Below are 14,692 nucleotides of genomic sequence, written 5' to 3'. Positions count from 1 at the left end.
ATTTAGTGCCTTTGTTGTTAAACATCCCACACTTCCGAAGCTAAAACTAGCACTTGTGGTAATGCTAAAGTCTAATGGGTTTTTTGTTCATTAAGCCTGTGACAGGCCCGTTAGCAGTACATTTTGATGATTCTAATAACATTCAAGCATGCTACTCGTCTCTACTGACAAGTGTATCTAATCAAACCTGTAGCTTGATCTTCACTGTTCTTTTTTTCAGAACTGTGTACGTGTTGGCAGATGTCATGGATGAACAGCTCAAGTCTTTGTCATTCTCCCCATTCCAGGCAGATGAAATAGACACTGATCTTGACATGGTAATAAACTAGTTTTGTGCTGTATGCAGGTCATATATACTAGCTTTGTTTAATTGCACTGAACATGCTTTCATATACAAAAGATATTTGGGGAAAGAAAGATGCTTAACTGGGCTGGGTTTGGGTCTAGTACATGGACAGTATCACATTTTTCTGCTTAGACATCTTTTCTCTTGGTTCCTAAATAACAAATATAAACCAAACATTTATATTTGTTTTTACTATAACTATTTCCCACCACTACCAAGTTTCTATTACCTTCATTGCCTCTAGGTATAATATTGTACGCATACCATAATTAAGAAACTCATTTATTTGTCTTTCTTCTATATTAAGATTCACATATGCATAATATAGTTTCAAATTTCATTGCACAACTTAAATTAATACTGTAAGTAAAATTAACATATCTCGGTACAGAATCTTAACATTTCTCCATTTCATAAACTCAAACCATAAAGTTGCTACAGTTGATATGTTCACTGTATAAAATACGTCGCCAAAAGGCTTCCTTATTCATTCTACTAGTATGATCACCAAACTTGCAAAGGAAACCTCTCTAATCACAAAAATATGATTTAAAGTTTCACGTATAGTTCCCACTTTACAAGAACACGGTCTTTCTATTTTCATACCTTTCCTATAAAAATGAGGATTTCTCTAGTCAGTAACTAATTTTATCTAAACCCCAGAAATTGATTAATTTGTGAATTTTACTAGATATTGTGTGATTGTATCTACTTTTTTCTCTTCATCACTGATATTTGTATACAGTTTGTATTTTGCTAGGGTCTCATCTTTGCCCATTCAAATTCTCACAAATTCTTTTTTACTTTTTCTGGGTTCTGGACAAGTGATTCAGCTTCATCTCCTACCACTTCTACAGGGGACATTCCCGCACAATGCCATGAATGTTTCAGACATCCCTTTTTTAACTTCTTGGGCAAGGCTATCATATAGAGTATTGCTGATTGGATTAATAATATTGCAGAAGAGCACTAACTTTCACCACTTAATCAAAGCTGACCAGGGTAAAACCCCTAATTCATATTTTATAATCGATATCGGAACACACACTAATTCGTGGGACATCTCTGAGCATCAATGCTTCTAACTTAAACAATTGCTTATCTACCCCTTGGTCAGCCAGATCTAATCAATAAAAGTGTGTGGAAAATACCTTTGATTTGTAATATTTCATAACTGTCAACAATGGGAATTCTCTGTATCTGACATTGATTTTCTTCAGCGTTGCTGTACACATATTGACTTTTGTTCTCAATCTTGCCAACTCAGCCAAAGAATGATTGTAAAGATAAGACCCCAAATATGGCAAAGTTTTTAACTTACTCTAGTTTCCATCTTTAATATACCAATAATATTTGCAATTTTTCCAGCAGATCTATTAAATGTTATTACCTTCAATTTCATAGTATTAATGGCCATGCCATTCGTATATGTGTATTCCTGGAAACCTTTTAATATTCTTTGGAGTCCAGTAGGGGTTACTAATAACATTGTTGTCATCGTAGGCTAACCATGGTATTTTGAGTTAGCCAAGACGTGGGGGATAAGAATTTTTACCTGGTGTTGGGAACATTTCTATGGACCCCCTTTCTTTTTGCTCTGTTTTTTATCCTGATCTGACTTTTTAAAGGGAAGTTAAGCCTTCAACTCCCACTTCTTTGCCTTTTGCTAATTTGTTATGGGGACACTGATCAGTACTGGGAAACTGTTTCCTTTTTGCATTCTGTGACTTTTTAACATTGCACAATGCAGTGCAAATGGAATACTTTTGTTTCACCCTAGCGTTTTACACTTGGGATTTATAGTTACTTTTATATGTACCTAAAGACAAGCAGGTGGCAGCAGATATATTGCAGACACATTCTTTTTAGTGTGCACATTCTTGTTTACCATGTATGGCTACTAAACTTGGCTAATGCCCTAAAATGTCTGTGCCACAAGATTTTTGCTTGTTCTTTGGCCATATTGTTGTTTGGCCTTTTACCTGCCTTTTCTGGTGGGGAAATCCCTTATCTGCTTTCGTGGGCTAGTTCTACCTTTGTGTGTATATGGTCCAGGAAAGGGGTGGGACTGTCTGGTACCCATCCACATCCATGGTGCCAGAGAGTCTGGGTGTTGGCAAGAGTGAAATCAGTAGTTGTCCCCGATTGGACAACTACTGGCTGTTTGGATGGTGCAGATACTTACCATTGCTGGGCTTTTTGACTTGCTTCCAGCCTGGATTTTGAATTTCGGGGAGGATTAATTCAGCTGTTTTCTCAGATCTGCATTGACCCAAAAATCCCTCGTAGAAGAACAGCCGACTGAATATCCGAAGACTACTCCTGAAGAGGCCTGGCATCCCTTCCTGCGTGTTGTCCAATGATGCCCTGTTGGACTATTTGATATCGAAGACCCTGAGCTGTGCTTTAGTCCTTGAACTGGTGTCAGCAACTAGTTGCAACGCTTTCTTGAGGATCCAGCCACCCTGAGCCTTTGGAATTGTCTCAGGCCACCGGTGGACTGAACAGCTCTCTCATGGGCTATCTTGCCAGGACTATAACCATTCTACAGCTGCACCTGGAACTTTAGTAGCCGCCTGCTCGTACCACTGAAATTCAGCGTCCCATCACCAAGGGAGCCTGTCCTAGAGGGGCTTCTGTGACCGCGACTAGAAGTACGCCTGTTGTCACCTGTGTGCAGAGGCCGTTGCTTGAACTTGCAGTCCCCCATTCTGTGAAGTGTCCTGACGTGGCTTGCATCAGTGGATCTTGCATTTCTCCATCGCCTGGGGTTGCAACCTGCAGCTGTACCCAACCAGAAGAATCCTTGCACCCGCAGCTCCTGGACACCTCTCACTGGACCCAACGGCAGGAAATCTAACATCCAGCGACCCTCCCCTCGCCCCCACCCGAAGATCCACAATGTAATCGGAAAAATCAGAGTCGGGGGGTAAGGAAACAGTGTATCCGTTCCCCCTATCCTCCATGGAATACCATTGGGAACAAGTCTCCTAAACTTCGATTCCTCTGCCTTTTTGGTCGTCAAACCTTGGTAGTAACTTCTGGAATACAAAAGAGAATCTACTTACCTTAGTAAAATTGCTGGAGTATTTTGATCCATCACCAACATAATTAAATGATCATTACCTACAGACACTCCATTCTGGGGAGAAGCATTGTGGCTTCTGTGACGTTTGGGCACAAGGCCCCATTCTTCTTAGGGTTTGGACTGCTTAAGTTAGGGAATTAACTTGTGATCTGGTTCCATCATTGACTGCATTTAATTTGCTCAACTGCTTGCTGAATATTTTAATGCATATATGAACCTGTGGTAAATGTATATATTTATATAATAGAAGTATTATTGAGAATACCACTTGTTAGTTTCATTTTTCAGTGTGTGTGGAAGGCCTAGAACAAAATAAGTGTTTTTTATACTTACCTGTCTAAATTGAATTATTGTGTACTACATTGTGTGGACTCATTGAGGGCCCATGACCCCACTCTCACTCCCGAGAATAGCCTTGACTGCTCTCCATTGCTACCTTGGTTGGGTTTTGGCCAAACTCCGAGTTCCCTGTTTACTAGAACTAGGGTGGCCTCCTAAAATCTGTCCATCAGTTCAGATTCTAAAAATCCATGTTTAACACCCGGATACTTGTCTAAATCTGAAATAAATAGATCGGATAAGTGTGGTGCCACTACACAACCTAGTCTGTCCTCTTTCCTATGGATTGTATCCTCCATGTATACCTCATCTTAGATATAGCCATATTCTGACATTTTTCTACAGCAGAGGGCGGTGTGTGGCATCGAGTCAATGTCCTTGACGGTTACCATTCCTGCATTCCGGATGTGACATAGATGATAGTATAAATGGCACGCACTGTGCCTGTTGTCTTAGTTCCATTTTTCCACATACAGAGCATGCTCTCGGAACGGTTCGACTCAGGAAATCTCTCCTTAACGTCTTTCTCGTTTTTGAGGGAAAATATTCACGTCGCCTCTGAAGACGGGTCTCAAGAGATGTGCGGACTGTGATTCGAAGATGTAGATCACGGATCCGGAGTCCTCAAGTGCTGCTCCTGCTAGTCGATGACTAGCAGGGCCTTGAAGGAGAGAAACTTGAAGCTCACCCTAGCTCTGTCAGTTTCTAAGTCTCTGTCTTCCACAAATTCAAAAAGGAAGTCTTCTGAAGGTAGAAGCTCCATCGGAGACAAATTTCCAGAGAGGCCCAAGAAACAATCATCAACATTCTTAACAGTGAAGATCCAGGAGCGATTCCAGTCATTCTTCCTCTTTGTCACGGAAGAAGTCGAACAGCGACGCCATCGTTCCTCCTCCAACTCCTCGCCCGACAAGCATAGGGTACGTTTTCTAGATAAGACTGCTTCTGCAGTCAAATGGGAAAAGTTCTGAAAAGCTGATGGAGGTCTTTTCGAAGGAGGGCCCTCCTGGTCCCTCGAAAGTGCTGTAAAAGGTTGTTAAACTCACTGCGTCTAACAAGACCAGCAGGAAATCCAGCAATGCGTCGGCCCGCATGCCCAAAAGCCTGGGTCTGAAGACCACAGGGATGTCGTCTTGCATAGCGTTTACCCTGGAGACTTCATTGAAGCAAAAAGCTTCTGTGCCTTCCTCCTCGAAGGAGTTGAAGTTGAGGGGCCCTTTGACGTCTACCTTAGAGACAACCTCGAGTTTTAAACCCAAATCTAAGTCGGATTTGTTCAGGTTCTTTGGGTCCATCCTTGAGGAAGATGGCATTGTACCCAGTGCTCCCGATAGGATTTTGGCGTGAGAGTATTTTACTCCCAGTTTTTAGAATTGGAGAGTAAATCCAATTTCAAGAGTAAAAATGTGTTTCTTCCTTCGCAAGAGAGTAAAAAAGTGTCTGACAACTATCCAATTTGTGCGTAAAATTTAAACTGTGTTCGAAAACATTAGTGACAAACCTTGTCGATGTGTACTACCCAGCTTCATCTTCATTATACTTGGACACCAAATCTCTGTTAAGAACTACTACAGATGCCAGCTCGTTACATCATAAATCAAGTCTCTCTCTCTACCAGCATCACTTCTCTGCCTCTCGGCCTACTGTTGCTACCTGGAAATACCTGCTTGATAGCCAATCCATATTTATGCTCCATCTCTCCTTCCCTTTGCTACTCTGTTTCCCTGGTCTCTCACTTTCTGATGTTCTGCCTCTCACTCTTGCTATACCACGTTTTGAGGTCTGTTGCTCTGTCACTGTTCCTCTCCCATCTCTGCATTCTATTATTGCTATTTCCCTCCAACATTGTTCTGTATCAGTTGATATAACTCCTCTTCCTCTCTCATGTCATTACTCTGGCTATATTGTTTTTTTCATTTTCTCTGTTGTGGTCACTCCTTATTATCTTTCTTGCACTGCCTCTTAAGTTATTGGCCTTCCTTTCTCCAATCTGGATTCTATCTTTCCAGATCTCCCCGTCTGTTGTTGATCTGTGTTTTCTTATTTTACTGTCTCTATATGTCTCTCTTGCTCTGCTCCTACCCTCACTCCTATTGTGTGTGTCCTATTATTTATCTCCATTTCCTTTCTCACTTTCTTTGTTGCCCTCTTATGTAGCTCATTGGTCTCTTCCTGTTGCGCGAATTCCTGTTTTGGATTGTCTAATATGTTCTTTGTTCTCGTGGCTTCGCCCCCCACCCCCCACCCCTCACTTTGTTCTCCTGTATTGCTAAGGTTCAGAGTTGCTCTTTTTCTGAAAATGCCTTTTGCATTTATAAATCCAGTGCTGCTTTACCAGTGTTCTTTTTTTTTTAGATGTATGCAAACCTTCTTTTGGCCATTAGGCTGGGAATTAGAGTTAGAGGTCTGTCTCACCAAATGCACTACTTGTTGAATGCAGATGTTTTACCAGCATTGTATGCCATTACAAGTATAAGAGCCCAGATAAGATTTGTGTTAGTATAGCAGCACTGATGGGATGTGCTTGTTCTGACCCATTACAGGTATAGCATCACTGATGAGGTGTGTGTGTGTGTGTGTGTGTGTGTGTGTGTGTGTGTGTGTGTGTGTGTGTGTGTGTGTGTGTGTGTGTGTGTGTGTGTGTGTGTGTGTGTGAGAGATCACTGTGCCGTTTTTACTGAGACCACTAAAAATGCAGATTATATATTTTTAAAAATAAACACCCTTTTCACCCCATACATATATAGGGGGAGAACCTGCTGTATTCATTATATACCGTACCCACCCCCTACATATATATGGGGTCGAAATAAAAGTAAACATTTTCAGTGGTCGCTGTAAAAGAACGCAGAATAATTGTATGATCCCGATGAGAGTTGTGTGTTCTGAATCACTGAACATTTAGTAGTCCTTTTGATAAGTCGAAAGCTCTGTTACAATTGAATGTTAACTGCATCTTAAACACATACCTCTGATGCAGACGCATTAGCTCACCTATCAACAGGATTTGAACTAACAGGTTACACAACCTCTACAGCAGGGTTATTGACCAACTGAGCTACCTTTCCCAACAGGTTGTTGACTTGGAAAGGCACATAGGGTTAGGGCACTGGCAGTTCCATATGAGTCTTGCCTTACATAACTGGCTTGTCAAAATGCCTCAGCCTGTTTGTACTATCCTACATGCGTCAATAGATTCATAATGAGGCTTTGAAATGTTCTAGATTTTTGGTAGTGGGAGTCAGTAATGTGACATGGGAGAAGCAAACGTTTTGAAAGCGCAAGGCAGAGTACGAGGGATTGAAGTATATGACAGCATTGCCATTGTCTCACACTGTCCCCCAGTGTGCATCACACCAGCTCAGGAGGGAGGTGGGAAGGATCTACGTGAAAAACACATTTTGTTTACTGCAAGGTCAAAAATCCTGCATGTAAAATGACAAATTGTCTGTATTTTTAAAGCAGGGGGAGACAGCTTGCAGCACACCCACCTACTTTATTAAATACCCCCTACCTAACACCCCTCCCCATCTATTCTTTCCATGCAAGGTTTTCGTAATCGCAGTAATGGGATTCTGGAATTATGTAGTGAAACCGGTAGGAAGAGCTCAGATACTGTTCTTGCTCGGTACTTTTTAGCTCGCTGCAGTAAATAGCAACACATGTTCGTACTTTGCCATTACAGCAGCTCTTTTAAGAAATTCAGGTGCTGTCCCAAAACATAACAGTCCTGCTAAGAAATGTGGCCATGGTCCAATCAGCTCTGCTGTGAATAATTGGCACTGTGCCATGACATGCGTATAGCAGCTCTGCTGATAAATTAGGCTACTTTGTCTGAATATTTATCAGCCCTGTTCAGAGGTACCTGTACAATCTGTGACATTGAAAATATATACAGCACTGCTTCTATCGGCATCCATCATACCCACTTGCGGTAGGCGGGTGGTTAGAAAGGGAGTTAAAGTAAAGTTCAGACTACATGCCCAGCTATTTCTTGCTCTCCAAGACAAACTATGTACAGTGCTCTTTCATGCATGCACACGGACACATACAACATTAAGACAAAATAAAACACATCTTCATATAGAACACCAAAAGCTTTTCCTTCTCACAAATGCCAAACAACTGCTTGCTGAAAGACTCTTCTAAAACTTTGAGACATCAAACCCAATTGATGTGCTTTTGTGATGAAAAGAAAACAAAGTATGAAATGCCCATGATGCTGCAACTGTGCTGCCTGTATTAAAGCTGATCAAAACAGAGGAAATGAAGCAGAAATACAGTGCTAGTTTAAGACCATTTTCATTTTACACAATACTACATGTATTCTAAAGCAATGTGAAAAGCATGATCATTATTCAAAATGCTTCAATAACACTGTAACCTAGAAAATGCAGGCAGTTGAGCAAAGTGAACTAATCACAAATTCCCTTCTACATTACTCAGAAAGTATTATCTTGTTAGAATTATTAACAGAGTGTTAAAATTAAAATATACCAGGACTCATCCCAGTTGCTTCTTTCAAGGAACTGTATCAATTGCTGAAGTAAAGGGTGGGTTTGCAAGCCGCTGCTGGCCAGCCTGTCTCCATTGACCGACAAGATCTATGGGGGTGCTGCTATAAAAATCCTGTGTAAGCTGTACGAAAGGAACAATTAACAGGACCGTATTGACAAGATTTCTGTGCTAAAAAGGCCTCATATGCACCTTATCTGGAGGGCTGATCGTACCCTTTGGGTATGAACGTTTGTGGACTCCCAATGATCCGGGAGAGTTGGTCTTGGACCAATCCTGGCTTGAAGACCTAGCTGCTTGTCTGAAAGAAGCCACTGGTCTGGATACCTCTCCTGAGGTGGAATTTGACACAAAGTCATCCTAATGCGGCCAATAGAACAGTCATGAATAGAGTGATTTAGTATTTGGGTTGCGGACGTCCTGCTAAGGACATTACCCAGGATGACTGTACAGGCATTTTGGATAGTGGGCTCCTAGGGATACCCCTTCCATACAGCACTGAGGAATCCTATTTTGGAAAATGTGCAAAAGCCTGACACCACTCCTGCTGTGAACAAGGAGTTGGTGAAGAAATACAGACCCCCTTCCGTTGACCCTGACTTCCTTTTCAGGCACCCTTCTCCAGAGTGTTTGGTGGTGCAGGCGGCTACTTCCATCTCAAAGAACGCAGCTTATCCAACCATCCCCCCAGACAGGGACTATTAGAAATAAGATGCACTTGCTAAGAGGGTATTGTGAGGAGCCAGGAATGAGACGCAGAGACAGAGGACTCGTGGTTTTGGCCAGAAACATTTGGCAAAAAGGGGTTGGAAAATACCTCACTATCCCTTTTCTAGGAGATATTTCCCCGCCTACAGCAAAATTAAGGATCTGTCCGATGTCCAAAGCAAATATGTCCTGTATCTGCAATACTATTCTGGCCCTCACACGCTAACAATTAACTCTTAAGGTGAAAAGGGAAATGTCTTTGGCCTTAAAGTGTACAAATGCTGGAAAAAGGAAAGGCGTAACTTCAACACAAACGTTCCAGATGGATAAAGTTCACAGTTCCAGAGGATGACTACCTTTCCTGGATTTCTCAACAACTGGTATGAAAGTCAAATTGGCTGTTAGTCTTAGTTTTGGTAGGATAACTGGTGTACTATCCTGCTAGGCTTCTTCTCTTCAAAGCATTTTCAACACAGTCTTTGGCTATACCTAATGTATCCTTATCTGGACTCCCTCATGTGATTTACGTTACACACTGTCCAACTTTTATCTGCCTGCTACATTCTCCTGCCAGGGCTTTCTGGTATGTTTCACTGGGCACACTTGCAAACGTGACATTTTGTATTCATTCCGTTATGTCTCTTTAGCAAATATTGAATCTCCCATTCTTTCTCATATGCTTCATTTATTCTTATTTGCCTTCAGTGGGTTGCCGACATGCCCCCAGGGTGTCCCAGCTTCCCTTGGGTGGCTCACCGGCTCTCATTGGCATGCGTTGATTCTCGCACAGTAAGCATGCAGCAGCTCTTCAGTGTCCCGTTCCTTCTTACTGGGTTCCCTGCCTCTGCTTTGTGACTTACGTGTTTCTCGTGGCTCCTGCTTGCCTGCTCTGGGTTTCTCTGTGCTCGAGTAAAGGCTGCTTTGTGGTTCCTGTGTATGCCTGGAAGTCTTACCTTCCTCTCGTGGCTTCCTCGCAGTGGACCAGCTCCTGCAATCTTCACTCATCTGCCTCTTCCATGAGCCTCTACCTCTTCCATGAGCCGGTTGATCCATGGACTTCTCAACATCACAGCAATCGTTCGGCTGGTTCAGAGGTTTCAATGTCCTGGCATCAATTATGTACTGTCAACCACTAGAGCGTAGTTTTGCGCTTCTGGCCTCTATTGAGCTACATTACTCTGCTCAGCTTACTCGTCACAGTACCTTTGCATCCAGGTAAGGGAATTCGGCTCTTGATGACTTGTCTACAGATTATGGGAAGGTATTCTCAGTAGCTTTCGTGGTTGGATGAATTGAGTTATGACAATATGCCATTAAGGCATGGGGAATGGGAGGTGGATACCATGTCTCGTCTGATGTTGGGTAACTACCTTGAGTGTTGTCTCCACCCCCCCCATGTGATTCTCCCTCATTTAGCTGCCCCCCTGGTCAAGATCAGGTAGCAGCTGCCGTCCCCTGTTCATATGGGGAGAGGTCACCGCTAGGAAAGGAGTGATGATACCATCAGATTCATCACAGTATTCTCTGCTGGAAGCCATAAATGCATCTTCTGCTCTTGCGAAATACATGTACGCCCTATGAAATGTAATTTCCCAGGTGGCAAGAAACATTCCCAAAGGGGAGATGGCTCCAACAATCTCATCAGTGATAGTAAGGAGACTTCCTGCCAGTCGCTTCAGCCTGGCTTTGATGCGTCAGACTGCGTTGTGTGGTTCTTGGGCGTGAGTGCAGTAATAAGGAGATTTGCATGGTTAAGCAATTCTAAGTTTGCCCCTGACGTCCATTAAGGCTCCTGGACATGCCCTTCGATGCTCCAACCTTTTTGGACTGAAGGCAGATGAAGACCTAGAAAATAGAGAAGCTTCTAAGGCTGCTGCATAATCTTGAGGGGCAGCCATTCGTCAGCCGCAACAACACCCACCTGGCTGGGGGACGTGGTTCTTTCAGGTGCTACTTCTCTTTTAGTCAAAAGGGAACATGTCAGCACTACCCAGAGGGGATAAAGGAGGTTCTCGTGTGCCCCCAGAGGCTGTGGAGGAAAAACTGTTCAAGAACCCAACTCCTCACTGTCCTCTGCCACAGCCTCAAAACCTCTCTGAGCAAGTTGCTCACAGGCCCCAGGTGGGAGGCAGGTTGACCCAGCATCTGCAAGAATGGCATTGTATTATTGCAGATGCACTGTGCCCCATTTCTACAAAGGCCCCCGTATTATCCCCCAAGTGAGCAATCTCTTTGGGAGCCGGATCCGCTCCTTCAACAGGACTTTCTTTCCCTGTTGGAGAAAGGTGCTGAGGAAACGGTACCTTTAGCGGAAACAATACCCGGGTTGGTACTCCATCTATTTTCTTGTTCCCAAGAAAGATGGAGGACTGCGACCCATCGTGGACCTGAGACGCTTGAACACGTTCCTCAGGAAAGACAGATTCAAGATGATCACCCTTTCGCACATCCTTCAGCTACAGGAATGGATGGTGTCACTTTGTCTACAGGATGCTTACTTTCATGTGCCCTTACATCCCAAGCACAGAAAGTACCTGAGATTCGCCATTGGCAGTTCTCACTATCAGTTTCGAGTACTACCTTTCGGCTGACTTCCGCCTGAGGGTCTTCACCAAGTTGATGGCAGTGGTGGCAACAGCTCTAAGGAGGCGAGGGATTAACACCTTTCCCCACCTAGACGATTCGCTGATCAGAGCTAGTTCTCCCAAACAGGCTCTGGAATATCTAAACCGCACCTGCCACTCTCCATAAACTGGGCTTCTCCCTCAACTTCAAGAAGTCCCAGGTGGCAACTTCTCCAAAGCTGCAATTCATTGGAGCAGTCCTTGACTCTTCCTCAGGGAAGGCTTCCCATATGAGTTGAGGGCTCAACATGTCTTGCAGATGGTAACAAGATTTCAGAACACCCACTATCTCCCAGCATTGACTTTTTGATTGCCGGACCTCAAGACATCCTGTGTTTTCCTGGTGCCAGAAGTCTGCCCAAGGATGAGGTCCCTCCAATGGGCCCTTAGATCCCAATGGTCACAATTCTCAGGACTGACCTTCTTCATGTCCCTGTGATGGGCCTGCGAGGAGAGTGTGACGATAGGGGAACCTTTCTGGCAAGCCTGGCTCGAGATAAATGTAGTCACGGATGCTTCCCTCACAGGAAGGGTAGCTCACATGAGCGATCTCACGACCAGCTGATTTTGGTCCCAATCAGAATCACAACTGAGGGTGATCAGACTGGTGCTGATGGCCTGCCTTCCATACAGGGGAAGAAAGTCCTGATAATGACGGACAACACAGTGGCCATGCATTACCTCAACAAAAGAGGTGTAGGGCGACTACCAGTGTGCGGGGAGAATATGTAGCTCTGGTTTTGGGCACTACTAAACAGGATTTCTCAGTCGGTTGTTCACCTAGCCGGAGAAGAGAATACGACGGCGGACTCTCTGAGCAGGCAGAGCACGATCTTCCATGAGTGAGAGTTGGCTAAGGAAGGCCTTCTCGAGATCACCCTTTGTGGAACCCCTCAAGTGGTTCTGTTTGCATCCAATATCAACAGGAAGTCCAACGTGTTCTGCACCAGGGAATGTTCTGAGAGAGGAAGTCTGGGGACATGTTCATAGCAGACTGGGAGTTTCCACTCCAGTACTCATTCCTACCAGTCCCCGTCATTCCTCATGTGATCAGGAGATTGAGGAAGTTCGGGACATCCATGATACTGATTGCTCAGGATTAGGCCAGGAGGATGTGGTACCCGGACCTTCTAGACATGTCCATCTGCCCTCCATTCCGTCTTCCCCAATGTGAACCTACTCTCACAAAAGGGAGGCAGTTTTCTTCACCCAGGAATCAAAACTCTGAACATTTACGCCTGGTCTCTGATAGGTTAAGATAGAAGGATTAGGACCTCCCGGAAGACGTGATGGAGGTGTTGCTTTCTGCTAGAAGACCAGCAATAAAAGCAATATCCCGCTGCCGTTGGAACACATTTTGCAGCTGCTTTAGAGCCAAAGATGGATCCTTTCTCTTGCTTTTTTACTGCATTTAGCCCATCATGGGCTGCAGGTGGCTACAGTCATGGGGTACCTTGCAGCATTATCCATTCATTATCCATTTGTAAATACACACCAGAACAAGGCTCTTATTTTAAGATGCTGATTGTCCTGCAATTCCTGGAAGGTCTGACAAATACTTTCCCACCGGTCCCTTTTTTGGTTCCATTTTGGGATTTAAATTTGGTACTAACATTTTTAATGGGAGTTCCATTTGAACCTCTCCATTCTTGCCCACTCAGGTTGTTAACCTTAAAAACAATCTTTTTGGTAGCCATCATTTCTGCTTGCAGTGTGCAAGTTACAAGCTTTGTCATGCAAATCACAATTTACTATATTCTCCAAGGAGACGGTAGTTTGGATGGTTTGTCCCCCCTTTGCTTTCCAAGGTGGTGTCTGAATTCCATTGGACACAGAAAATACCTTTTGCAGCTTTTTAGCCACCTCCTCACTCTTGTAAGAATGATGAGAGGTTACTCAGTCTTGACCCAAAAAAGGCTCTAAGTTTCTCCATTTCTAGGATGGCAAATGCCAGGAAAAATGACCAGTTATTGGTTATACCGGCCACAGGTCTAGCACAACCCGTGACCAAACAAACTTTGTGTTGGATCATCCTATGCATTTCGGAGTGCTACTCCATTGTGGGAAAAGATGTCCCTGAGAACCTAAGAGCCCATTCCACCAGAGGAGTCGCAACCACTTCAGCTCTTCATGGAGGTGTTCCTTTAGAGGACATTTGCAATGCTGCAACTTGGTCCTCACTCCACACTTTTCAAATCATTACTGCTTGGAGACACTGTCAGAACACTCGATTTGGAAGAGCGGGTAACAATGTTGTATTGCCATCAACCCACCTGAGCCAGCAGGTAAGTTATATGGGTTTATTAGTTAAGTACACAGCAGGAAAACCGGCACATCCTTGCCAGCCAGCTCTCTATCTCCAACTGCTCACCATGGAACACATATTCAGATGACAGCACTCTAAACACAGTGACCCCAAGTCCGTGCCTAACCACAGGACAGCAATATAATCATAACGCACGTGGCCACTCTATCTGCCCATGGCACTTCATCCTCCACACGACCATCACTGCATTAAAATGGCAGACATAGACATATGAACAAATGCCAACATCATTACATGACAAAGTCCACTGTGCGATGAAAGCTACAGTTACTCTGTGGAAAAATAATAGGCCCACATAGATGTGCAAGAAATAATAACAATGCACATAACCCACAAGTCCTCCACCCACCCGTGAGTCCGTCCAGAAAATGTATTCGGCCCCTACCTGTAATAGAAAAATGTTAAAACACAATAAAATTGAACCCGCCACCCACGAGTCCAAGTACCCACAGTAAAAACTAACTGCAATTACTTTATATCTTGCTGCACAACATAATAAATGACATCAAATACAATTCATATTTAATTTCCAAAACTCTTAAAGAGTAGGGCCACAACACAAACACACGTACTCATACAGGCCCTTAATGTTGAAAAACTCCGGAGTACAACACAAGTAGGCCACAACACACAAACGAAACACCACTCACACAGCCTTACAGGGACTTAAATCAGTTTTGCAAAAACACATCTTGTCCTCTTGAGTTGGCACATCTGGTTGAAACAGAATGCAGAAACATAGATCT

General features: G+C 43.7%; 1 protein-coding gene across 1 annotated transcript in view; it reads left to right on the top strand.

The window, feature by feature from the left end:
• VIRMA (vir like m6A methyltransferase associated) overlaps positions 1-14,692 on the top strand; it is a 1,848,046-nt gene that overhangs the window by 1,415,530 nt on the left and 417,824 nt on the right. The window contains exon 21 of the mRNA XM_069621370.1: positions 221-317. Coding sequence (XP_069477471.1) covers positions 221-317 — 97 coding nt within the window. The remainder of the gene's footprint in view (positions 1-220; positions 318-14,692) is intronic.

The sequence above is a fragment of the Ambystoma mexicanum genome, chromosome 5q, assembly GCF_040938575.1.
Source record: "Ambystoma mexicanum isolate Mex_15411 chromosome 5q, UKY_AmexF1_1, whole genome shotgun sequence".
NCBI classification, from domain to species: domain Eukaryota; kingdom Metazoa; phylum Chordata; class Amphibia; order Caudata; family Ambystomatidae; genus Ambystoma; species Ambystoma mexicanum.
The sequence above is the reverse complement of the archived record's forward strand: the minus strand, read 5'-3'. Positions and strand labels throughout refer to the sequence as shown.